Source organism: Labeo rohita, chromosome 4 (genome assembly GCF_022985175.1).
Source record: "Labeo rohita strain BAU-BD-2019 chromosome 4, IGBB_LRoh.1.0, whole genome shotgun sequence".
NCBI lineage: Eukaryota > Metazoa > Chordata > Actinopteri > Cypriniformes > Cyprinidae > Labeo > Labeo rohita.
Window position 1 is genome coordinate 36,644,489 of NC_066872.1, and position 23,244 is coordinate 36,667,732.

Sequence of the window (23,244 nt, forward strand, 5' to 3'; positions counted from 1 at the left end):
TGAAGTTGAAGAAGAACATTAGATGGGAGTTTTTCGACATACCCTAACTGTATTGACCCGTAGTATTATTAGTATATTGACAAGGCGAGTATTTGAGGTTAAAAAGTATATAAATTGTCAATTTGTTTAGAAAATGACAGATCGTTTAGCTAGATAAGACCGTTCTTCCTTGGCTGGGTTCATTTAGACCCATTTGAAGCTGCATTAAAACTGCATTTTGGAGACAATCCTGAAATGTTTTCCTCAAGAAACATAATTTTTTTACGATTGAAGAAAGAAAGACATGAACATCTTGAATGACAAAGGGGTGAGTAAATTATGTGTACATTTTTGTTCTGGAAGTGAAATAATCCTTTAAATAAATAAGGCATGTTAGATTCTGGGCAGATTCTTAAACGATTTGTGTTTTATATTATACATCGACTGTGATGTCTGGGGAACATTTCCAACCTTCTTCAAAACAACCAGTGATAAATACCAAGAATGAGGATCAAGAAAGAATAGAGACAAAATGGAAGTTGTAGGAGATTCTAATTCAAGTCATAGAAATCCATGGAGGAGGACTGAATAAGGCAGAGGAGCAGCACCACAAGGATGAATAGTCAAGTCACATGAATAAGTGAAAAACCCGATGGAGAAGGTGTACAAGAGGTAAGAGAAATAATGAACAGAAACGGAGATAATCTTTGAAAGCCAAAGAGTGTCGTATTAAAACCTTGCACGCATTGAGAGATTTTAAAATGTGGTTCTTAAGTGGCCTTTAGAAAAACTCAACTGTTGCCCTTTAAATCCTGTTAGCAAAAACAGATTATTACACAAACTCTCACATGCACACTCGCCCCACATTGTCACAGTAGCACAAGTAGTGTTGAAATCTCACAGGAAAAGGGAGAGAGAGACAGAGACTAAATCTAATCTCAAGTGAGGATGTTCTTCAAATGGAAGCACTTCAGCACTGATCCTGATAACGCAATTTTGTACAGCCTTGAGCCTTTTGGATCAGGACGATCTGATGAATAAACAACACACTGCAAAGGCATGTAGTCTCATGCATTAATGTCTACTACAATAAGGCCTGTCTACAGTTAAACACGACAGGACTGTCTTTGCTTTCAGCTCCGGGGATCAGTGTTGTCAGCCATCTTGGTAGGGCACTTCTGACAGTATAAGAAGTGAAGTCATTGGCTGTACCATGTGAGGTGAAACCAGACACACATGCTCAAGCTAATCTTCTTGGAAAACCTGAAATAGACTCACGGGATTACAGAGAGAATGAGCAACCTGGCGTAAAAACCCACGAACACAGGGGGTGGTTTACACGTGAGAGCCATCAAAGACCACGGTGCGCAGGTCAAAGCATGTCAGCTTAGCATAACCTGTTCATTTGGACGGAAGAACGTGAGGAATCTTATAATTTGTTTAAAGATGCTCTCTCACCTGGAATAACAATTCTTGTTGCATTTACTACAGGAAGCAGAAATGATTATGTCACACAAAAGAAACCATGCACTAAGTATAATAATGATGATAATAATAACCACCACCACAAAATGTACTAGAATAAGCTTATTTTTCATCAACTGATTTCGTTAACAGATTAATTAAGTGGCTTCTTTCCATATAAAAAGCACTGCTAGTTTGTATGTCAGACAACAGTCTTTCAAACAAACACATTTAAATAATCATAGCCAAGTTAATGTAAGTGTAAAATGCACTTGCATTAAAAAAAGAGATCAACACATTGTGAGATTTGATACAGCTCCAGGAAGACAACTGTGTGTCCCATAGGAGACAATTATTAGCTCTGAGTCACACAGGTAGTTACACTCTCTGGACAGACTGATGTAGACACAGCGGTTTGTATGCAAGTGTTACTCTACACAACCATATCACTATAAAAAAAAGAAAAGAAAAAATGATTTCCAGGCATTCCATGAGTATGGAAGCCCTGTAATTAGCTACTATAATTATCTACTGAATATTATAATTTTGTAGGTAATTATAGAATATATAGTAGCTAATTATAGAACCTACTCATCAACAAAAGTCCTCGAGGTCTAGATCCTTCATCTAGGCAACTGATGGCAAAATGAAACAGCAAACGTATAGTGATCACATTAAAGATATAGTCCAAAAATGAAAATTCATTCAATACGAGGGTGAATAAACAATGACATCATTTTCATTTTTAGCCTAACGTTCACCCAAAAATGAACATTTTGTCTGTAATTACTCATCACCCTCATGTCGTTCCAAACCTGTAAGACCTTCGTTGATCTTCAGAACACAAATTAAGATATTTTTGATCAAATCTGAGAGCTTTCTGCCCATGCATAGACAGCAATGCAACTGACACGTTCAAGGCCCAGAAAGGCAGTAAAGACATCTTTAAAATAGTCCATGTGACATCAGTGGATCAACCTTAATTTTATGAAGCTATGAGAATACTATTTGTGTACAAGGAAAGCAAAAATAACCACTTTATTCAACTATTTCTTCTTGCGTCATGGTACTGTCCTGAACATGTGGCGAAGACTGACAGGGAAGAGAAGAAATTGTTGAATGAAGTCATTTTTGTTTTCTTCATAAAATTATGGTTGAACCACTGATGTCACATGGACTATTTTACTGATGTTCTTTCTGGGCCATAAGTTCAGTTGCGTTGCTGTCTATGCAGGGTCAGAAAGCTCTCAAATTTAATTAAAAATATCCTCATTCGTGTTCTGAAGATGAATGAAGGTCTTACATACTTTTGGAAGTAATTAATGACAGAATTTTCATTTTTGACTGAACTATGTTTTTAAATATTCTGTTCATATTTTCTGTTCACTTAAAAGCAAAGGATAATTTCCAACAGGAAGTGAGGTGAGTCACCTGAGATGGGATCAGACTATGACTCTCTCTGTCTTTGTGCACACACATTCTTAAACACACTCACTCGCAGAGGCTCAGAGTGCATTGGATTACACAGTGAAGTGTCAAGCTTTTTAAGTACACAGGGACAGGAATGATGAGACTTATGTATAATGCAACAGAACAATCAAAACTTCAAAGAGTGACAGCAAAAGGCCATTCTCCAGAGAGCGCTTGAACTGTAGATTATCAAACCTATTGTAAATCACACCTAGAGGTTATCTAACAATGGATCACCTGTTAATTTTAAATGTTGTCTATATGCTAGTTTGCTAAAAAAAAAGGCTCTTCCTTGGCACCAAAAAAAACTGATGACTCATCTTGTTCACAGGCACATATACAAATTCTTGTCCAATAAAATACACTCTAGAATAAGAATGTCCCATCATCCTAAATTATAAATACCACCTGCCTACGACAAGCAAATTTAAGTAGCATAAGTAGTCTTTTCGTGTTGCCAACCGTGTTGAAAAACTAAAAGCTACAGGCAACTTCCTGTTTCAATAGGAAATACTTTAATAACGAGTTGCAGCAGAACTCTTACCTCTGAGAGATGTGGAGTGGGGTTGAATCCACACAGGTTGCACACAGTCTTCTGGCACTCCGTACAGGTGCTGTAGTTGGGTGACTCTCCTGAACCCACGTACAGCTTCACTTTACAGAGTGGACAGAATGAGGCCTCAGAGCCTGAAACTTGAGTTGGAGACTCCTTTACTTCTGTCGATTTTGGAGGGGGCATGCCCACTGATGTTTTTCCTTCAGCAGCTGTGGGTTTGGGAGATGCTTTGTCTTTGGAATAAACAGGTGGTGTGTCAGGAGGTGACTCTGAGCCTGAATCAGGGGGGGATCCAGAAGGGGAGTCTGCTTCAGACCCAATGGGGGAATCAGGGGGTGATCCTGGAGGAGATTCTGGGGGAGATTTTGATTCCTCCCCAGAAATGAGATTGGTGGCCGAGCTCAGGATGGAAGAGCCAAAACCAAACATCTTTCCAGACACGCTCTCGGCAGCCTGAGAACTTGCTGCTGTAGGTTTAGCCGACTCTGTGAGCCCGCTGAACCCACTGAAGAGTTTTCCAGTGACCGACTCGCTGGCCTGAGCAGCGGAGCCAGCCTGAGGTTTGGATGAGCCGCCAAAACCACCAAAGAGTTTCCCTGTGACTGATTCGGTAGCCTGGGCACCTGCAGAGGGTTTTGCGACCTCTGTCAATCCCCCCAAACCAAATCCCCCAAAAAAGCCTCCTCCATCCTGTTTCGGAGTAGTTTTTGCGGGAGAAGGCTGAGGACTACCTTTCGGGCTCTGTGAAGGTTTTTGAAGAGGTGGAGGCTGTCCACGCTTGGCCCCTAGTTGCCCAGGCTGAGGTCCCTGCTGTGGTCCAGATTTTGGTGTTGTTGGAGGTGTACTTCCTTTCCCCGTATCAGCGATACTCTGTTGTTTGGTCAGCATTGGGGGCTTCTTTCCAGGCTCACCCTTGGCGGGAGACCCAGATGGTGGCTCTTTCCTTTGTGGGGAGGGAGGTGCAGAAGCCTGCTTGGGGGGCTGTTTCATCATTGGAGGTCCAGGAGGCTCCATGCCACCCACTGCCCGTTGCATCTGACAGTTCAGACACAACCATTCCTTACCCTGTGGAAGCATGCAGAAAAACAAGGCACATGAGCACAGATGCAGCAAATATCATTTCTGTAAGAATACCGATTAGCATTTGCTATCCTTAACAGCATCTTTTATTCTTATTGAATTGATTAGTAAGATCTGAAAGCCATGAGTTTATGATTTAATTACATGAATAACACTTGATTTACTTTTATTGTTGGACTGGTTGAGTCATTTATTGTAATGCACACTTTAAAACCCTTCAAAAAATAAGACTAACACTGTACACTCATCACTGTGTGAGTAATATTGTTATTCTCTCTAACATGGACCAGGAATAATGCCAAACGTCTGTATAATCGCTGCCTTTATAACTCATGAATGTAGTTTCTAAATACACTGAAAAACAACTTCCTCCATTTCCTGTCTGGGTGATGTAAGTGACCTTGATAATCTTCCACCTTCTGTGCCAATATTTTTCCACCTAAACTCTGGGATGAGAGAAATTAGTGCAAGCTGCATTTCAGACAGAACCAAATAAGGGTTATTGAAACAAAACCCTCTAGATTTAATTACCAATATGAACTGATTTTTCTGCTGCCTTCAAAGAAGGAGTAAAAATGCACTGTGTATGAAAAGCTGACAACATATGCCATTCTTCTCTGCATCTGTGAGATCTATGTGAATGACGTAGAGATATGTCTCTTACCGCTGAGTCTGGTGGACTGAAGCCGCACAGGCTGCACACCTGCTGTTTACACTGAGTGCAGGTGTTATAGTTGGGTGGCTGGTCTTTGGCCTGCACATTCAGCTCTGTAGAATTACAAAGAGGACACATTGCTTTCCTAGCTTTACCAGGCCCTTCCAGCTGAGGTTTTCCCTGCTGTTGAGGTCCACTGGATTTTGCTGCAACCCCTGGACCAGGTTTTCCAGGCCCTTGTTGCTGGGAGCCTGGTCCTCCAGGTTTGGGCCCTTGCTGTTGAGGTCCTGGTCCTCCAGGTTTGGGCCCTTGCTGTTGAGGTCCTGGTCCTCCAGGTTTAGGCCCTTGCTGTTGAGGTCCTGGTCCTCCAGGTTTAGGCCCTTGCTGTTGAGGTCCTGGTCCACCAGGTTTTGGTCCCTGCTGTTGGGGCCCTGGTCCCCCAGGTTTAGGTCCCTGTTGGGGACCTGGTCCCCCAGGTTTAGGTCCCTGCTGTTGGGCTGCTGGCCCCCCAGGTTTGGGTCCTTGTTGAGGTCCTGGTCCACCAGGTTTGGGTCCTTGTTGCTGAGGACCAGGACCTCCAGGCTTACCTTCAGGCCCCTGTCCTTTAGGTGGACCTTGCTGAGGTGGCTTACCCCCTTGCTGTGGAGGCTTTCCAGACGCCTCTTCCTCATCATCACCAAACAAACTAAACTTTGGGATGCTGGCAGAGGAGACAGCAGAAGAGACTGCACTCAGGGGGTTGGCCCCACTCAAGAAGCCAGACGAGAACATGCCGGTCCGTGGTTGTTCTGGGTCTTTGGGCTCCTGCCGGAAACGTGACTCAAGGAGGCTGAGGGAGGAGGGGCTCCGTCCAGGCTTTGGCTTGGGAGGCGGCCCCTCTCCAAATGCATCTACAGTCCGACTTTTACTGAGACCTGCTGGGACTCTGGTTCCACCAGCTTGAGTCTCTGGTGGCCTGTGGAGTGAACAGACATAAGGTCAACTTCACATTCATTACACTTAAGTCAATATAGATTTTGAAAAATCTGTGATTAACTGATATGTTCTTTATTTACTTAATAGCTATTTTGGATGAATTCCAAAAAAACATTTCAAAAGGCAGTGCAAATTATTCAGACAATCAATCAAAAGCAAAACTCATGCAGCAGAAAAATGTAATCTAAAATGGGATAAAACATTGGGCTAAAACAAGAATGAGATATATCCACAAAACATATGCAGTTTATTACTGTTGTCAGTGAATAATATTTGACTAGCATATTCGTTCTAGCACACTGCAGCAACAAAACACACAGCATTAGTCAAAAACAAAGCTAACTGTCAATGTTTTTGTCACAATTTTAATGTGACAGAAAAAGAAATAACACTGCTAACCAAGTTTGCGCCAGGCCACAAAAATTAATACAAACATATTTGAGTTTTCCAGATAGGATATTAAAGTTCCTATCCCAGAAGGCTACCGTCTTGGTTATTAGTGCATTAATAAATAGGGTTCTCCTGTGTTTGGGTTATGAGGCTATTAAGTGCATCTCAAAACAGAGAGAAACCGCCTCTAATGTAAGATAACAGAGAAGCTTCTGTCACAAGGCAACCTGCCTCATTTCTTAGCAAATGAAAATGTGCATTTTGTCTATTTTTCTCTGTTTCTAACAATGCAAAGTTACAAAAAGCCAGTGTCAGTTTTTACATCAGTAAAGTTTTAAGACTTCAAAAAAATGCATAAAAATATATAAAATGAAATATTTTCTCTAGCCTGTATGCTATTCTAGTAATGACAACTGAAGAAAAAATAAGTGTAATTACTTAACAGAACTTATTCGTTCATCTAAAATAACACCTTTTAGTTTTTGGCCCATTGTCACTGTAATTTAATTTCAGTGGATTACCATTGTTGACTCAATGGCTGTTCAGCACAGCATCTTAAACTGTTGGTGGATCATTGGCGTTATTTTATATATTTTTGAGTGTTCTGTCATTAATCCACCCATAAAAGATCATCACGCCACGTTCAAGATTCGTATTGTTTCTGATCGAGCGGCGCTGTTCACTGCGAGCGTTTCAGCACCACGGACAGCGAACACTATATAATAATCACTTAAACTGCAACACGGTCCTTGTTTTCTGGTGTAATACTACACTCACGCTCCCCAAAAATAAGCAAAGCGATCAATGAGCATGATGGCATTTGTGCTTGCGGTGCTATATTTAGTCATATTAATATTTATACCCCCTCCCCCCATTTGCGCTTGGGCAAAAATAACACATTTAAGCCTAAGCAAGTTTAGGACACAATTCAGTTAGCTTACGAATGAGATCATGTCAAAGGAAATGTCGATGGCGTGCTTTCAAGTGATCGAATTTTCATAGACTTGTGTTATTCTCGGGCAGTGTTTTCCAAAGCAGCTCATGACATCACCTACACAGCCCATAGGAGGAAGATGGAGTGTGAATGGAGAACGCAACGGATATCTGGATACACAGAGAACGGATATTTGTCAGTATGGATTCATATTTTTCAGAGAAATGCTTATTTTTAGTTCATTCTATAACCCTGGTGTTTTGCATGGACTATAGGCGTTTGAAAGACCATTACATTCATTAAAACAATATGCACATCCACTGTGCATACAGTGACCCACCATATTAACGATGATGACACTAATTATAAAAAGAACGCGTTTATAAAGCGAATATAGCTATAAAACAAGGACACTAAGGAGGTACTGAATTTCAATCACATGCATGTCTGAAAAAATGGGCTGGATTAAATATCTCGCTATAAAACGGCCGTAAACATGCAGCAATCGCGTGAATGGGTGTGATCATGTTTTGCATCGGAGCTGCTGTCGTGATGTGCCAACCTGCAGTGCCCTGATCAAAACACAAGCACATCATAGACGCTTCCAACACAAGCGCTCGGGCACTGGAGTGATGGACATCATCATGATGATTACGGCATACATTTATAGACACTTCAACTTGCCTGGACTGCGCTTTGGCCATAGCGGCCACAAGCTGCTTTCTTTCCTCCTCAGACAGATTACTGAGGTCTGCCTCCACCCCTGCGGGCATCTGGATGAAGCCACCCTTCCCGTCAGGTGCGAGTCCCGCTGGTAATCCAGCGAGTGCCCCTTCGCCGCCTTCCAGGCTCGCTTCGTTCCCCATGATCGACCCCCTTTCCCTTTCGATCCCCCTCCCTCCAGCTAATTACGCGGCGATACGGCTCTCAATGTCCGGAATAAGGCGACAGCGTCGGTTGTTTTGGATGCATGGCGTTTTATTTCTCCATTTCAGTCGATATCGCGCATCCCGAGAGCCGAGCCTCCCCGTGCGGGTGTAGGTCTAGAGTTGTGCGCCTCCCTCCTTCATCCATCCAACGCGCATGTCCCGCCCCTCACAGGTGATCATAAGACGTCGCCGTTGGAAAAAAACGGAATTAAAGGGACAAAGCGCCTTAGAATTAACAAATCTTCTCATAATTACCCTGTTTATTTTGCTTTCAAGCCGAGCCAATAATTCCCTAATTAACGAACTCGTTTGGTGGAGAGCAGCTGTTTTTTTTAGTAACAAGACGTGGAAACACTTTGCATTATAGAAAGCATGTTACACATAGGCCTGTTTTTCTCAAAATCAAGATTTTTTTGTTAATTTACAGAATTAAAAAACCTGGGCTAGTTGTTATAAAAGCAAGATGTCATTACTTTTAAAGTTCACCCAAAAATGAAAAGCTGCTGAAAATTTACTCACCCTCAGGCCATTCAAGATGTAGATTAGTTCGTTTCTTCATCCAACGAATTTGAAAAAAAAATAGCATTGCATCACTTGTGCTTGCTTTGTATTGTGGATTATGGACTAGTATTTTTTAGTCCACAGGTCATGGTTAAAATGCAGTAAAGCAGTAAAGATTGGTTTGTTTCTTATACGATGGACTGGAATTGTTATTGTGATGCATTTATCAGCTGTTTGGACTGATTCTGATGGCACCCATTAACTGCACTGGATCCACTGGTGAGCAAGTGATGTAATACTAAATTTCTTTAAATATTTCCTAATGAATACACAATCTCATCTACATCTTGGATGGTTTTAGGGTGAGTAAATCTTCAGCAAATTTTCATTTTTAGGAAAACTACACTAACAGGCAAAAGTGTTTGAACAGTAAGATTTTTTTGTTTTTTAAAGAAGCCTCTTCTGCTCACCAAGCCTGCATTTATTTGTTAATTGCTTTCTATTTCAATATATTTTAAAATGTAATTTATTCCTGTAATCAAAGCCATATTTTTATCACTTTATCACTCCTTCAGTGGTCAGTGTCAAATTATCCTTCAGAAATCATTCTAGTATGCTGATTTGCTTTTCAAAAAACATTTATTATTATTATTATTATTATTATTATCACTATTTAAAACAATTGAGTAACATTTTTGTCAGGATTCTTTGAAGAATAAAAAGATCAGCATTTATCTAAAATAAAAAACTTTTGTAACATAATACACTATACCATTCAAAAGCTTGGAGTCAGTATAATTTTTTTTATTTTTTTTTTTTTTTACTTTTTATTTAGCAAGGATGCTTTAAATTCAGAACAAATCTGTTCTTCTGAACTTTCTATTCATCTAAGAAACCTGAAAAAATTCTATTTAGCCATTTTCAACATAATAATAATAATAATAATAATAATAATAATAAGTGTTTTTAAGCAGCAAATCAGAATATTAGAATGATTTCTGAAGGATCTTGTGACTGGAGTATAATAATGCTAAAAATTCCCCTTTAAAATCACAGGAATAAAATATATTCCAATAGAAAGCAGTTATTAAGCATTTCAAAAGTACACCGTTTTTGCTGTACTTTGAATCAAATAAATGCAGTGAGCAGAAGAGACTAAAAAAACATTAAAAATCTATGACTGGTAGTGTATTTCTTTAAAGTTTTGAGTTTTCTTTTACTAAAACTAGAACAAAAAAAAGTTTCATAAGTTGTTTTGAAGAAAGAGTCTACAAGAAATTAAAACAGCTTTTGCAGCTGAACACAGTGTAACCAATCAGATCAGAACACCAGGGGGTAACATTTTATAGTCTAAAAATGATTAGTCCTTACTTTAGGCTACTCCCATTTCCACATTATCAGCACCGTATTTGATATTGTGCCATTATTCTAAGTGTTCCCTCGGCTCTCAGTACTTGAATTTATTCTTAGCTCTCTGCTCTGTTACATTGGTGATATTTGCACCCTTTTCAAGCTGCTTTGAGGAAGATATAATGGTTGAATCTGAAACAGTGCTGCACCTTTCAGTAGCTGACGACTTTGGTGCATAAGAGTGAATTACTTGCCGTAAGGTTTAGTCATCCAACCACTGCATAGATCGCACGTTCACGAACACATCCATTCACATACTCAGCCATCCTGCTCACAGATCTCCTGCTGAATAGGAATCATGAGTCACTGCATCAATATGTCCATAAGTCATCAATATGTCCTTGGCTCACAGCTATGCCAAGGGCCAGGAGACAGAAGGAGACACTGAAGGAGTTTGTCACCAATGACTTCTACAGAGTCAGAGGGAGAATTTGCAGGGACACATTGACCGCTTTACAGGGCTGTCTGTCCTGACAGAGCTGCTTGTCCTCAAAATCAAACATCAGAGGACAAAAAACCTGTTGGTTTCACAAAGAAACCACATTGCAGACAGGTCTGAAGGCTGTGGGGTTTTCATTTTGCTCCAACAATAGCATGTTCTATGAACTGAAACTCAGAAACCCCAGACATGCAACTTAATATAACCATGTCTGAGCAGCCTTGAGGAGTGACGGAAGAAAATCCTGTCTCCATTAGCAACCTTTATTGATTCCCACTTTTGTGCAGAGATGAAGCTGACTGCAGGATCACTCTCACCAGAGTAACCAGATCAACACATCACCGAGCCAGTTCTGAACAAAACATATTGGCTAAAATGTGTTAGCTAGGGCTGCATACATTTCCTAAAGTTCTTAAACCGTTGGCAAATGAAATGCTAAAACACATTCAGTGAGTCATTCTGAACTTAGAACCCTGTGAATAGACCAAAACAGATCCGATTTTACAGGAAGTGTCCATTTTCATTGCTTAATCTGATATGGAGATGTGATAATGCTAGAATCACTTCTGAAACTAAAACCAGAGGTGCTGTGTTGAATCTAAAAAAAAAATGGTTAAGCACTGTCTGAACCATAGCCTAGCTGTTAGCACACATGCATTCTGACATTTTGAGCCACTGTGATTTCCTGATCTTGTTGCCCCCTCCTCTCCCAATCATTTTAAGTGCTTTCTATAGTGTTCCATCAATAAAAAATGGCAAAAAAGGCCACAGAGAAAAACCTGAACCAGCTAATTAAAGTCTTCCGGATCTCTTGAAAATCACAGACAGGTGTGTAACAGCAGGGTTGGAACCAAACACGGCAGGAAGGAAGATCTCCAGGAGCACGATTGAGCATTCGCTTTATCTTAAGCTATGGTTTTTTACAATACAACATCTCCATGCCAGACACCGATTAGGCAAGAAAATAAACAGATACTGTAAAAATCTTATCTAAAATTTCTTTATTCACAAGGTTACACCAACCAAAATGCTTAGTCACTGACTGTACCCCACAGTGTTCGGTATTCCTTTATACTATTAAAGTACACACTACCAGTCAAAAGTTTTTATGATTTTATTTATGATTTAAAATTTTTTTTTAAAGAAGTGTCTTCTGCTCACCAAGCCTGCATTTATTTGATCCAAAGTACAGCAAAAATGGTAAAACTTCGATATTTTTACTATTTAAAATTACTGATTTTTTATTTGAATATATTTTAAAATGTAATTTATTCCTGTGATTTCAAAGCTGAATTTTTAGCATCATTACTCCAGTCACATGATCCTTCAGAAATCATTCTAATATTCTGATTTCCTGCTCAAAAATATTATTATTAGTATGCTAAAAAAAACAGCTGAACAGAATTTTTTTCAGGTTTCTTAGATGAATAGAAAGTTCAGAAGAAGTGGATTTATCTGAAATAGAAATATTTGGTAACATTATAAATGTCTTTATCATCCCTTTTGATCAATTTAAAGCATTCTTGCTAAATAAAAGTATTACTTTCTATAGTTTCTTTCCGCCCCAAAAAAAGCTTTTGAAAGGTATAGTATATAATGTTACAAAATTGTTTGTAATTTTTGAATCTTTCAATCCGTCAAAGAAAAAAAAAAAGTACTCAACTGTTTTAAATATTGATATTAATAATAAATGTTTCTTGAACAGCAAATCAGCATATTAGAATGATTTCTGAATGATCATGAAGACTGGAGTAATGATGCTGAAAACTGAGCTTTGATCAGAGGAATAAATGACATTTTAAAATATATTCAAATAGAAAGCAGTTATTTTAAATAGTAAAAATATTTCACAATATTACAGCTTTTGCTGTATTTCGGATCAAATAAATGCAGACTTGGTGAGCAGAAGACTCAAAAACTTTTGACTGGTAGTGTATATTTTTATTAATATTTTAGTTTTGATTTTTATATAGTTTTAGTTTGCATTTGAAGTTTTAGCAATTTTGTGGTGCTTGTCATTTTTTAAACATTTCTGTCATGACAACTCTCTGAAGGCTTTAGCATGGTAATGGATATGACAACGTTAATGTTTTTGGTCTTCATGAAATTGCTGAATTGCTGCAAAGTAAGTACAGGAACTTGCTACTGCCAATACACACCGATACAGTGCTGTGAGTATTTAAGACATACTGCTGGTGCACAAATAGCATATATAATAACCCGTAGCAGATCTACACAGGTGGAGCTGGGGAGGTGGAGGGTTTCAGAGGAACTCTAAAAGCGTGCTGCGAAATGCTCTAGAAATGCTAACCAGACATTTAAATGTAAAGCAGCAAGCTCATTGGCTGCATATATGACATGAACCAATCAGCTTGTGCCAAGTAGTTTAATGCTATAAATATCATCAGTTTGCGTTAAGAACCTATCAACCTGCGCCATCTAGAGTTTCATGCATGAACTATATAAATAGCAATGGTAGCCCTCCTACATGTGCATTACTAATGAGGCTAACATAGCAACACACACTCTACAAGACTTGGCCTTTTCATTCAAGCCTCAGACACAAAATCAGTCATGCTACTGCATGCACTGCATTCCTATAAGGATATCAGATTCCTTTAATGCTGTTTCCTGCTTCCTCTTAACTATTACGTGTTATCCTCTCCACCCTGCTTAACATCAGCGTGACGACTGTGTGATGTGACAGTGGGGGCTTATTCAGCCCAGTCCACAGCTCCAGGGGGAATTCGTCCTCTGTGCGACCAGCTGTTGTCCCTGGGCTATATCGAGGAGATGGACTCTTATCAAGATCCACAGATGCTCTAACGATCTCCACACATCAATTAACGAGATCAAACGGAATTAGCGGTAAGTTAAGCTCTCTATCGTAACTATCTGCTGTTGGCACCACAATCAGGATAAATACAATGACAGGAGAGTCAAAGATTGTGATTATTGCTGTCCTGCCCTTATTCCCTCGTTTTCTCTCCCTCTCGTCTACAGTGGTGAACGGCGGCCCAGAACAGATAGCCTTTCCCACACAGGGCTAACTACTGGAGCGAACACTAATGACCTTAACGCTCTGAAGCGGAAATACACACACATATATAATGTCACACACACACACACCACCGTAAATATAGCTATGAGACCTTGTCAAACTGTTTTTACAGTACCATTCAAAATTTTGGTGGCACTGAGATTTTTTTGTGTTTTCGAAAGACGCTTCTTTTGCTCTTCAGGGCTGCATTCATTTGACCAAAAAAATAGCAATATTGTGAAATACTATTACAATTAAAAATAACAGTTTTCTATTTGAATATATTTTAAAATGTAATTTTAAAAACCTCCTGGGACGCAAAGCTGAATTTTTACCATCATTACTCCAGTCTTCAGTATCACCTGATCCTTCAGAAATCATTCTAATATGCTGATTTGGTGCTTAAGAAATATTTATGATTTACTATGTTTGTGGAAATGTCAGTAAATGTCTTTACTGTCACTTTTGATCAATGCTTTCTTGCTGAATAAAAGTATTTATTTCCTTTAAAAAATAAAACAAAATGAAGTTGAGCGACAGTATTCATTACATCCTATATATTCTATAGCCACATATGCTCACCTGACTTCTTGTAGCAGCCTGTCTCTCTAATGACTACACATACACGCTCATATACACACATTGTGTGCATAAATAATGCTGTACAATGTGTCAGTGAGTGCATGCGTGTGTGTTGCTGTGCGACATGTATTGTATGTATGCCAGTGTGTATGGGTGACTTACAGCGCACGGAGAAGCAGAGAAGTGTAACTGAAGCCTGAAACCTAATCGCGCACACAGTGCGTTGCTCATTAAAGTTGAATATGGGCTTCAATACAGAAAATATGGCTGGCATGACCCTTCAGATAAATGTAAGGGAGATAAAACATGGTTAATAAAAGTTACACACAAGCTACGAGTTTTAAATGAATCATGACTAGTGTATAAAACAAGGCAGCGTGGTAGTTTTGTCAGAGACTTGCACAATAATTTCTACCTGTAAACAATACAATTTCTGTCTAGTGGCTGTGCAAGTGTATACTGTATAGTCACTGACACAAACAAAAACAACCATCACACATGTGGCAAGAGTTATAAGTGCTGCTGAGGAAGTGAGAAAAGTGACAAAGAGATTTAAAATTGAATCCAAAAAAGAGCAAAGGGTCACTTACCTGCACTACAAGCTGATTGTCTGTTGCTGAATGTAGTACTTGAGAGTGGACAGCTCCTCATGCGCTTTGTTCCCTGGGGACGATGTTTCATTTGTGGTATATTAGTCGTCCTGATCTCCACATCCTTCTTAGACAGTCCGCATGTGCCTAATTCCTCCCTTAACACCCCATTTTCCCTCCCATTGAGCACTAATAACTTCCTGGCTAAAAATACACTCTTAAAGGGAAGGTGTCTCTCACCTCTCTGGCTGCGCCCTGCATCTGCTTCGGGAGAAAGCACACCCCCTTTAATTCACACACACACCTCTAATCAGCTTTCTTACGAGACATCGGCCAATCACAGGGTTTGGGATAAGACACACTCACGGAATAAGACAAGGGACATCATGCACTTACCAGCACATGTGTGTGCACTAAGGTCAAGGCCACTATGAAGATCTGTTGATGTAAATATAATTTAAAGATGGGAATAAAGTTTATTAGAGTGAAGAAACGTGAAGTACAATGAATAAAGAAAATTGGTAACACTTTACAATAAGGTGTCATTTGTTAACATTAGTTAATGACTTAATTAACATGAAAGAATAATGAACAATACATATATTATAATATTTATTAATCTTTGTTAATGTTAGTTAATAAAAATACAGTTGTGCATTGTTTGTTCATGTTAGTTCACAGTGTATTAACTAATGTTAACAAACACAACTAGTGATTTTAATAATGCATTAGTTAAATGCTAAAATTAACATTAACTAATGAACCTTATTCTTACCAGAAAATGTCAATACAGCAATATATATAGGTCATATAATATAATCTGTAATTACTTTAAAATTATATTAAAATGATAGTAAAATATATGCAAGAATATGTTCACTGGTGGTCTCACAATCTCAGAAAAAAAAGAAACACTAAATAAAAAATATATTTATTACTTTTATTATCAATGTTGAAAACAGTTGTGCTGCTTAATATTTTTTTGGGAACCTGTGACTCTTTTTTCAGGATTCTTTGATGAATAAAACGTTAAAAAGAACTGCATTTCTTCAAAATAGAAATCTTTTCTAACAATGTAACTCTTTGCTATCACTTTTTTAAAACAATTTCAAAACACATCCTTGTGTTTCCTTGAATAAGTATTAATTTCTTTAAAAAAACAAAACAAAACAAAACAAAAAATTACTGACTACAAACGTTTAAATGGTAGTTTATAATTTTTTTTTTTTTTTTTAACTTTTTATTTGTTGAAGAATCCTGAAAAAAGTATCACAGGTTCCAATAAAATATTAAGCAGCATAACCGTTTCCAAAATTAATAATAAACAAGCATATTAGAATGATTTCTGACTGGAGCACTGATCATGAAAATTCAGCTATGCTTCACAAGTATAAATTATTTTTGAAGTATATTAAAATAGAAATTCACTATTTTAAATTGTAATAATATTACACAATATTACTGCTTTTTCTGTATTTTTAATCAAATAAATGCTGCATTGATGAGCAGAAAAGACTTCTTTAAGAAACATTAAAAATCTTACTGATCCAAAACTTTTGGATGGCAGTGTATATTAAATATAATAATAATTTATTAATAATTTTGCATTAAACAATTTAGCATATTGTAGAACCATTAAGATACCATGCCATATCTTTCATTAACATTTAGCCTCATTACTTATTAATTTGTCTGAATTTACACAGATTTTAATTAAAAATAAATAAATAAATAAATACATATAATAAAAATGACAAACTACTTTTTTTCAGGTTATCTTTGACAAAATGATAGTTACCCAATTACTTCAAGTTTTCTTTAATTTTTTTTTTTAGACAGTGAATATTGCTTTAAATGTCTTACCTTGCAACAATGACACAGGCATGAGTTGTTGTTTTGCTGTAAAGAAATATCTGAACACCTGTAAATGCAATATTGTCATGTTATTAAACATTTTAAACATTCGTCACCTGTTGTACTCATTTATACGTAACTTAATATTACGCTGACATTGATAAAAGACATTATCAAGCACAATTTAACCTTTAAAGGCTTAAGGTTAAGTTTAACAACGTGGCTTTGCCAAACCATTACATAATAAGGCTCAGAGTATCTCTTGCTCTTTGTGTGAACAGGGAGGGGCAATTGTAGGGTGGACGTTTTATTGACTCCAGAGTCAGATTAAGGTTAAAGTCAATTGTTTGTGAAGGACACACTGTGGCTTTCTCTTTTAATGCGTCTTCCGGTTGTTTCTGAGATGCTGATCTTTGCTAGTAATATTCTGCACACTTTTCTTAGAAGTTTTCATCTGTTTCAAAGAAGATTGTCTAATAATTGTCATTTACTCACACTAACTTACTTTCTTCTGTAGAAAAATATAGGAGACTTTCTGAAGAATATTGCAATGCAATTTTGAATATGAACATGCATCACTGTGATTTTTAGTGAATAATGACTGTAATTTTGATCTTTTTCATGCATGTTGGAATATAGATAAGTCACAAAGACTACTTTTTAGGTGCAGTTTGTCCATTTTGCAGCCTGACGGTCCCTGGTTACTGTGGAAAAGAGCAGCACTAATATTCCTTAAAATTTCTCTTTTTATTTAACACAAAATCAAGAAAATCATACAGGATCTCCAACATCAACAACAGGCTAAGTAAATGATGCCTTATTTTCTTTAAGACTTGGATTACTAAAAAATAAAAAAACAACAACTGCGACCAAATGATTGTAACAAATGGGATTAAGAAAATTATTTAGTGAAAACTACTTAAGCCGTTTAAAAAATGTAGAAAGGCATCATATTCTAATAAATGCAAATTGTAGGGGAGATTGCCTCTATCATGCTCCAAGGGTTATGCCTTGAAACTCGAAACGAGAGCGATAGAGAAGGATATAAGGAGAAGGAAAGGATGGAAAGAGCGAGTGAAGGAAGGAAGGAGGGGGAGGGAGGGATGGAGGGAGGAAGTGAGGGAAATTCATTAGGTGTGGTGAAGTGTACCATTCTCATCAAGGGCAGAGCTCATTTTAACTCCATAATGAGCCTGAGATTAGGGGCTAAGGGGGGTTGTGCCGGGTGACTGACTGCTGACTTCATCACTTGTGCCGTGATGCTAAATATAAATGCACTGTTTTGAACCAAGGCAGCTGGGACACTTTTCTATTACATAGTAAAAATAAAGATATAGCATCTTGTCAGAAACACTTCACGGTTGCTGTTCTGATTATTGGCAATTATCGAGCCACTAGAGTATGTCGTTTTCATAGTTACAGTTCATTTCTGTCCACCTGGGGGACTGCAATTACAGCATTATTTATTTGTTATTTTAGTATTATTTATGTGGTATTATAGCATGTATTAATTTTGTTTTTTTATTATTAATTATTTATTTTTGGATTTTTTTTTTACATGTTTTTAATAAATTAAAGATTAAATAAAATATAAATATCATAGTTCAAAATTAAAAAGGGAAATGATAAATGTTGCACTGAAAAGTATTAAAATTACTAAAACTAAAACTGAAAAAAGGTAACTTTACTTGAATCCTTTGTGTATAATGCATTAAGTATTCATAATTAAGTCACAATTATATTTTTTTCTGAAATTATCTGTTTGTCATGTGTTTTAATGCATTATAGTTTCTAAGAGTCTAATCAAGAATGGTTAAGAATTGTTGTGGTTACAATTATTTATGATATCATATAATGCATTATAGGGTGAATTATATATATATATATATATATATATATATATATATATATATATATATATATATATATTATCTATATATTTATATATATGTATATAAATATATAGATAATATATATATATATATATATATGTGTTTACATTTTTATTTTATTACTTTTTAGTTTTGTAGGGTTTATATATATGTATATATATATTTATGTATATATATAAATAATATGTGACCCTGGGCCACAAAACCAGTCTTTTTTTTTTTACATTTACATTTATACATAATCTGATAATTAATAATAATTTTAGTTAATAATAATAATACTAATAATAATATATTTTATTTTATTTGTTTTTAAGTTTTGTAGTTCATATATATATATATATTTATTTATATATATAATATGTGACCCTGGACCACAAAACCTTTTTTTTTTACATTTACATTTATACATAATCTGAAAGTTTTTATCTTCATGGAGCATGATCTTAATATCCTAATAATTTTTGGCATTAAAAAAAATCGATAATTTTGACCCATACAATGTTTTTTTGGCTACTGCTGCAAATATACCTGTGCTACTTAAGACTGGTTTTGTGGTTACATATTTATATTTTTTAGCAGTTTTAGTTTTAGCTAACAATATCACTGATTTAGACAAGTGCACGTGTGTGCACATAATTAATCAGCAAAAATTAATTTTCCAGCATTAATTGCATTACAGACTGTGCAATGGTAATTCTATTTACAGAGAGCTAGAGAGACTTTTTGCCTGGGCTCTGACCTGAATCTCCTTTCTACCCAGAATCCTCAGGGCCATGGTGTATGTATGTGAGTCAGACAATGTGAAGGGACCTCTGAATCATGAGTAGGCAAACACTTACGCACACATGCCTTGTGCTCTCATAAACGTGTACTCATGACACAAACACACACACACATGTACAGAGATCTCCAGGATACAGAATGACACACTTGCTTTCTGAGGACACTTTTGATGTGGGGGAGATGATGGATGTGTCGAGGGCAGCTTCATTTCGGTTGCTCTCCCGTGAGTCACAAACACTTACATACGCACATTCATTTCAGGTCAAACCCTGGACAGAGAATAAATGAACAGTGCTTAGTGTTTTGATTGAGATGGAGCATTAAGAAAATACTTCTCTCTTCAGTAGAGATTTTGAAGTACATAGTAAAGATAATATAGATGCTTACAGCATCTTACAGCACACATTTTAATCACATGTCTGAATTACTGACAGCGAAAAAAGAAATTCCACGCCATCTAGTGGTAAAAAGCACGCAGTGCAACAACATAATGTGGATAAGAAGGAAGCTCAAGTTAATGAAATGCGCTGAAAATTGTACTGAATCATTTATTTACGCAGCGAAATATCCATTTAGGCCTGCTTACTATTTGTTTGGAGTAATTCTAACACTTATATTACCTAGAAATATAACGAAATATCCATTTAGGCCTGTTTACTATTTGTTTGGAGTAATCCTAACACTTATATTACCTAGAAATATATAATTTGCTAATTCTGTAAATGCAACCATGTAAATGCATTATGCTTACCAATTTTTCCTGGGCTTATGGGTAATGTTGACACAAATAAGCACCTTATAACTCCACATTGACTCCAAATTGATATGTTTAACTGGCTTATTTACGTTTTGCAAGTCATGTTGACAAAACAAAGCTTAAGTTTGTAAAATATTTTGTATTTTTGTTTTTTCACAACAGTCACAATTTATAACACACAACTGCTAAAAGACAAACATTTCATTTAAATGAGACCTTACAAATAAACTAAACATATAATAATAACATTTAAGAACGGTGTAAAGGTGACATCTCAGGTAGGGTCTATTACTCACCTTCAAGTCATTCTAAACGTACGCCAACTGCCTATGTCAAGCTCCACAAAGTGTCATAAAAGTAGTCCACTATATTTAACGTCTTCTGAAGTCATATAAAAGCTTTATGTTATGAACAGACCGAAATGTAAGTCTTTATTTGCAGAAAACATCAGCTTCGTTCGTTCAGCTTTCGTATATTTAAACCTGGCGCGTCACGACGTGCTCCAAAGCAAATTCTTCTTTTCCTAATATGGCATTGAGAGGGTCGAGCTTCCGGCTGTATGCAAACAAATGCCGTCACGTTGTAGACGTCTGATGTAATTTCACATATTTTTATTTGATGTGGATGATACAAACAAAGCTTTCTGAATCTTCAAAACAGACTCCAAACCTAAGCTACGGAGGGTTTGCATTTAGGTCACGGATGGGTGAGTTACCCGGATGCACGGCCATATTGGCGATACTCGGATGTGAACAAAAGCATGCATTGCACGGTTAATGTACTACTGAATACGTTGTTCTGCTAATTTATGCTGTCTAAACCATGGAAAAACGTATGGAAGCTGAAAAATGATATGAAAGGGGCACACTATTTTGACAAAATATTAAAAAAGTTAATAGGTGGTTAAGATACATACACTGCCTTCCAAAAGTTTGGAAACACCCTAGAAGAGTGGGGTTTTGGACAATATGTGACCCTGGACCACAAAACCAGTCATAAAGGTCAATTTTTCGAAATACATAATCTGAAAGCTGATTAAATAATCTTTCCATAGATATATTGTTTGTTAGGATATGACAATATTTGGCCAAGATACAACTATTTGAAAATCTGAAATCTGAGGGTGCAAAACGATAAAAATATTGAGAAAATCACCTTTAAAGTTGTCCAAATGAAGGTCTTACTAATGCAGATTACTAATCATAAATTAAGTTTTGCTATATTTACAGTAGGAATAGTAGAAATATCTTTGTGAAAGACGATTTTTACTTAATATCCTAATGATTTTTGGCATAAAAGAAAAAATCAATAATTCTGACCCATACAATGTATTTTTGGCTATTGCTACAAATATTCCCCAGCGACTTAAGACTGGTTTTGTGGTCCAGGGTCACATATTGGCATGAACCCTTTTTAAGTTGTGATAATTTTGCACTGATAAGGGACAATACAAACTACGAAAAAAATATTACGTAAACAGTTTATACATAGAAAAAACTACAATGACTACAAAATATCCACCATTAGCAGCTATTTACAGCTCTGCATAATCTGGGCCTAAATTCATTGTATTCAAAACTTAATTGGCAATCAATTGTTGAAGCTATTAAGGTGTGCTCACCCAAAAATCTTTTAAAAACCTGGGCCAAGTTCAAACCAAGTAACCAGGCATCACAGCTGGCAAAGGGGCATATCTGACTTTGACATGTATATATTGCCATTAATATGTAATCAAAATGAAAATTATTATTGCTGGTCTTCAATGATAATGTCAAGCTACTTTAATGTATTTGCACCAAAAAATGATAAGGATTTATGTTGATATCGTCAAAAACCAGCTTTGCCAGGGGTGTTGCCAAACTTTTGGAGGGCAGTGTACGAGCAGTATTAATTAAGATATTAGCCTTATATTTCATCTACCTGACTGGACATGATAAGAGCAAACACAAATGTTGTCAAGATTCTTGCCCTGGAAATCCTGGTTCAGTTTGGCCAACCACAAACGCTTTTTGTTGCAGTTTTTTACACTCTTCTCCATGATTTTGGCAGTCTGTAGTACTCCAAATGTTTTTCCTGGTCTGACCGATTATTACAGCCCAAAACATGACAATAAGTGATCATTTTCAGCAGCAATAATCAGCAAAATATGCAAGTTTTGTTCAGTTCAGTGGCATTGTTTACACTCAGTGGTGCCGCCAATATGGCTGATTGATGACACGTCGTGAAAACAATCTACTGCAGTACTACAATATCTCAGTACTTTTGGAAAATATGACAATATTGCCATATAATCCCCAAATCTTATGTATAATTTCTTTAATAAACACCCGTTTATCAAGCCAAAAAATAAAAATAAAAAACAGTCTTTCTGGAAATACAGCGATAATGAGATAACTTGTTTCATAAATGAGATAAATCACTTCTTAAATTAGTCATGTTGGAATACATTAGTTATATTTATTTAATTTCCAATTTCTCATTGGAATATCTGACTGAGACACTCAAAGATCAAGTCCAACTTGGATTAATCTAGCTTCCATCAGGCAACAGGTATTTTAGGAAAACATCTGCCTACATAACTAACAAATGTCTAGCTGAAATTAAAACCACCTGGAATTTTCTGCAACAATATCAGATTTTCATCACAAAACTCACCAGTTCACACACGCTGCTTGACTCCGAGATCAGATACCTTTTGAAAACTTAGTAATGCCCTACCTGTAATTATTTTTAAATAAGAGACAGTAAACTACATGATGTGATATCTTCACCTCTCACCAAACACAGTTTGAGTGTCAACAACATTCATAGATAGACTACACGTGTCCTTCAAATGCTGCCAAAAACACATCAAACAAATATACAAATAATCCACCAACGACCACCCTGAAATTATAGAGGAAATATTTATTTAGACAACCAAATGCATGCCAGAAACACCAATTTTACATAACTGACAGC

The 23,244-nt window shown here is 36.8% G+C and overlaps 1 protein-coding gene across 8 annotated transcripts in view; it reads right to left on the reverse strand.

Moving 5' to 3' along the window:
* Positions 1 to 8,563, reverse strand: part of pcloa (piccolo presynaptic cytomatrix protein a) — a 47,234-nt gene extending 38,671 nt beyond the window's left edge. For all 8 annotated transcript variants that reach the window (XM_051107196.1, XM_051107195.1, XM_051107193.1 and 5 more), the window contains exons 1-3: positions 8,188 to 8,563; positions 5,214 to 6,159; positions 3,458 to 4,534 (exon numbers count right to left, since the gene is read on the reverse strand). In XM_051107196.1, coding sequence (XP_050963153.1) covers positions 3,458 to 4,534; positions 5,214 to 6,159; positions 8,188 to 8,369 — 2,205 coding nt within the window. In that variant the 5' untranslated portion in view covers positions 8,370 to 8,563. The remainder of the gene's footprint in view (positions 1 to 3,457; positions 4,535 to 5,213; positions 6,160 to 8,187) is intronic.
* Positions 8,564 to 23,244: the final 14,681 nt, after the last annotated feature.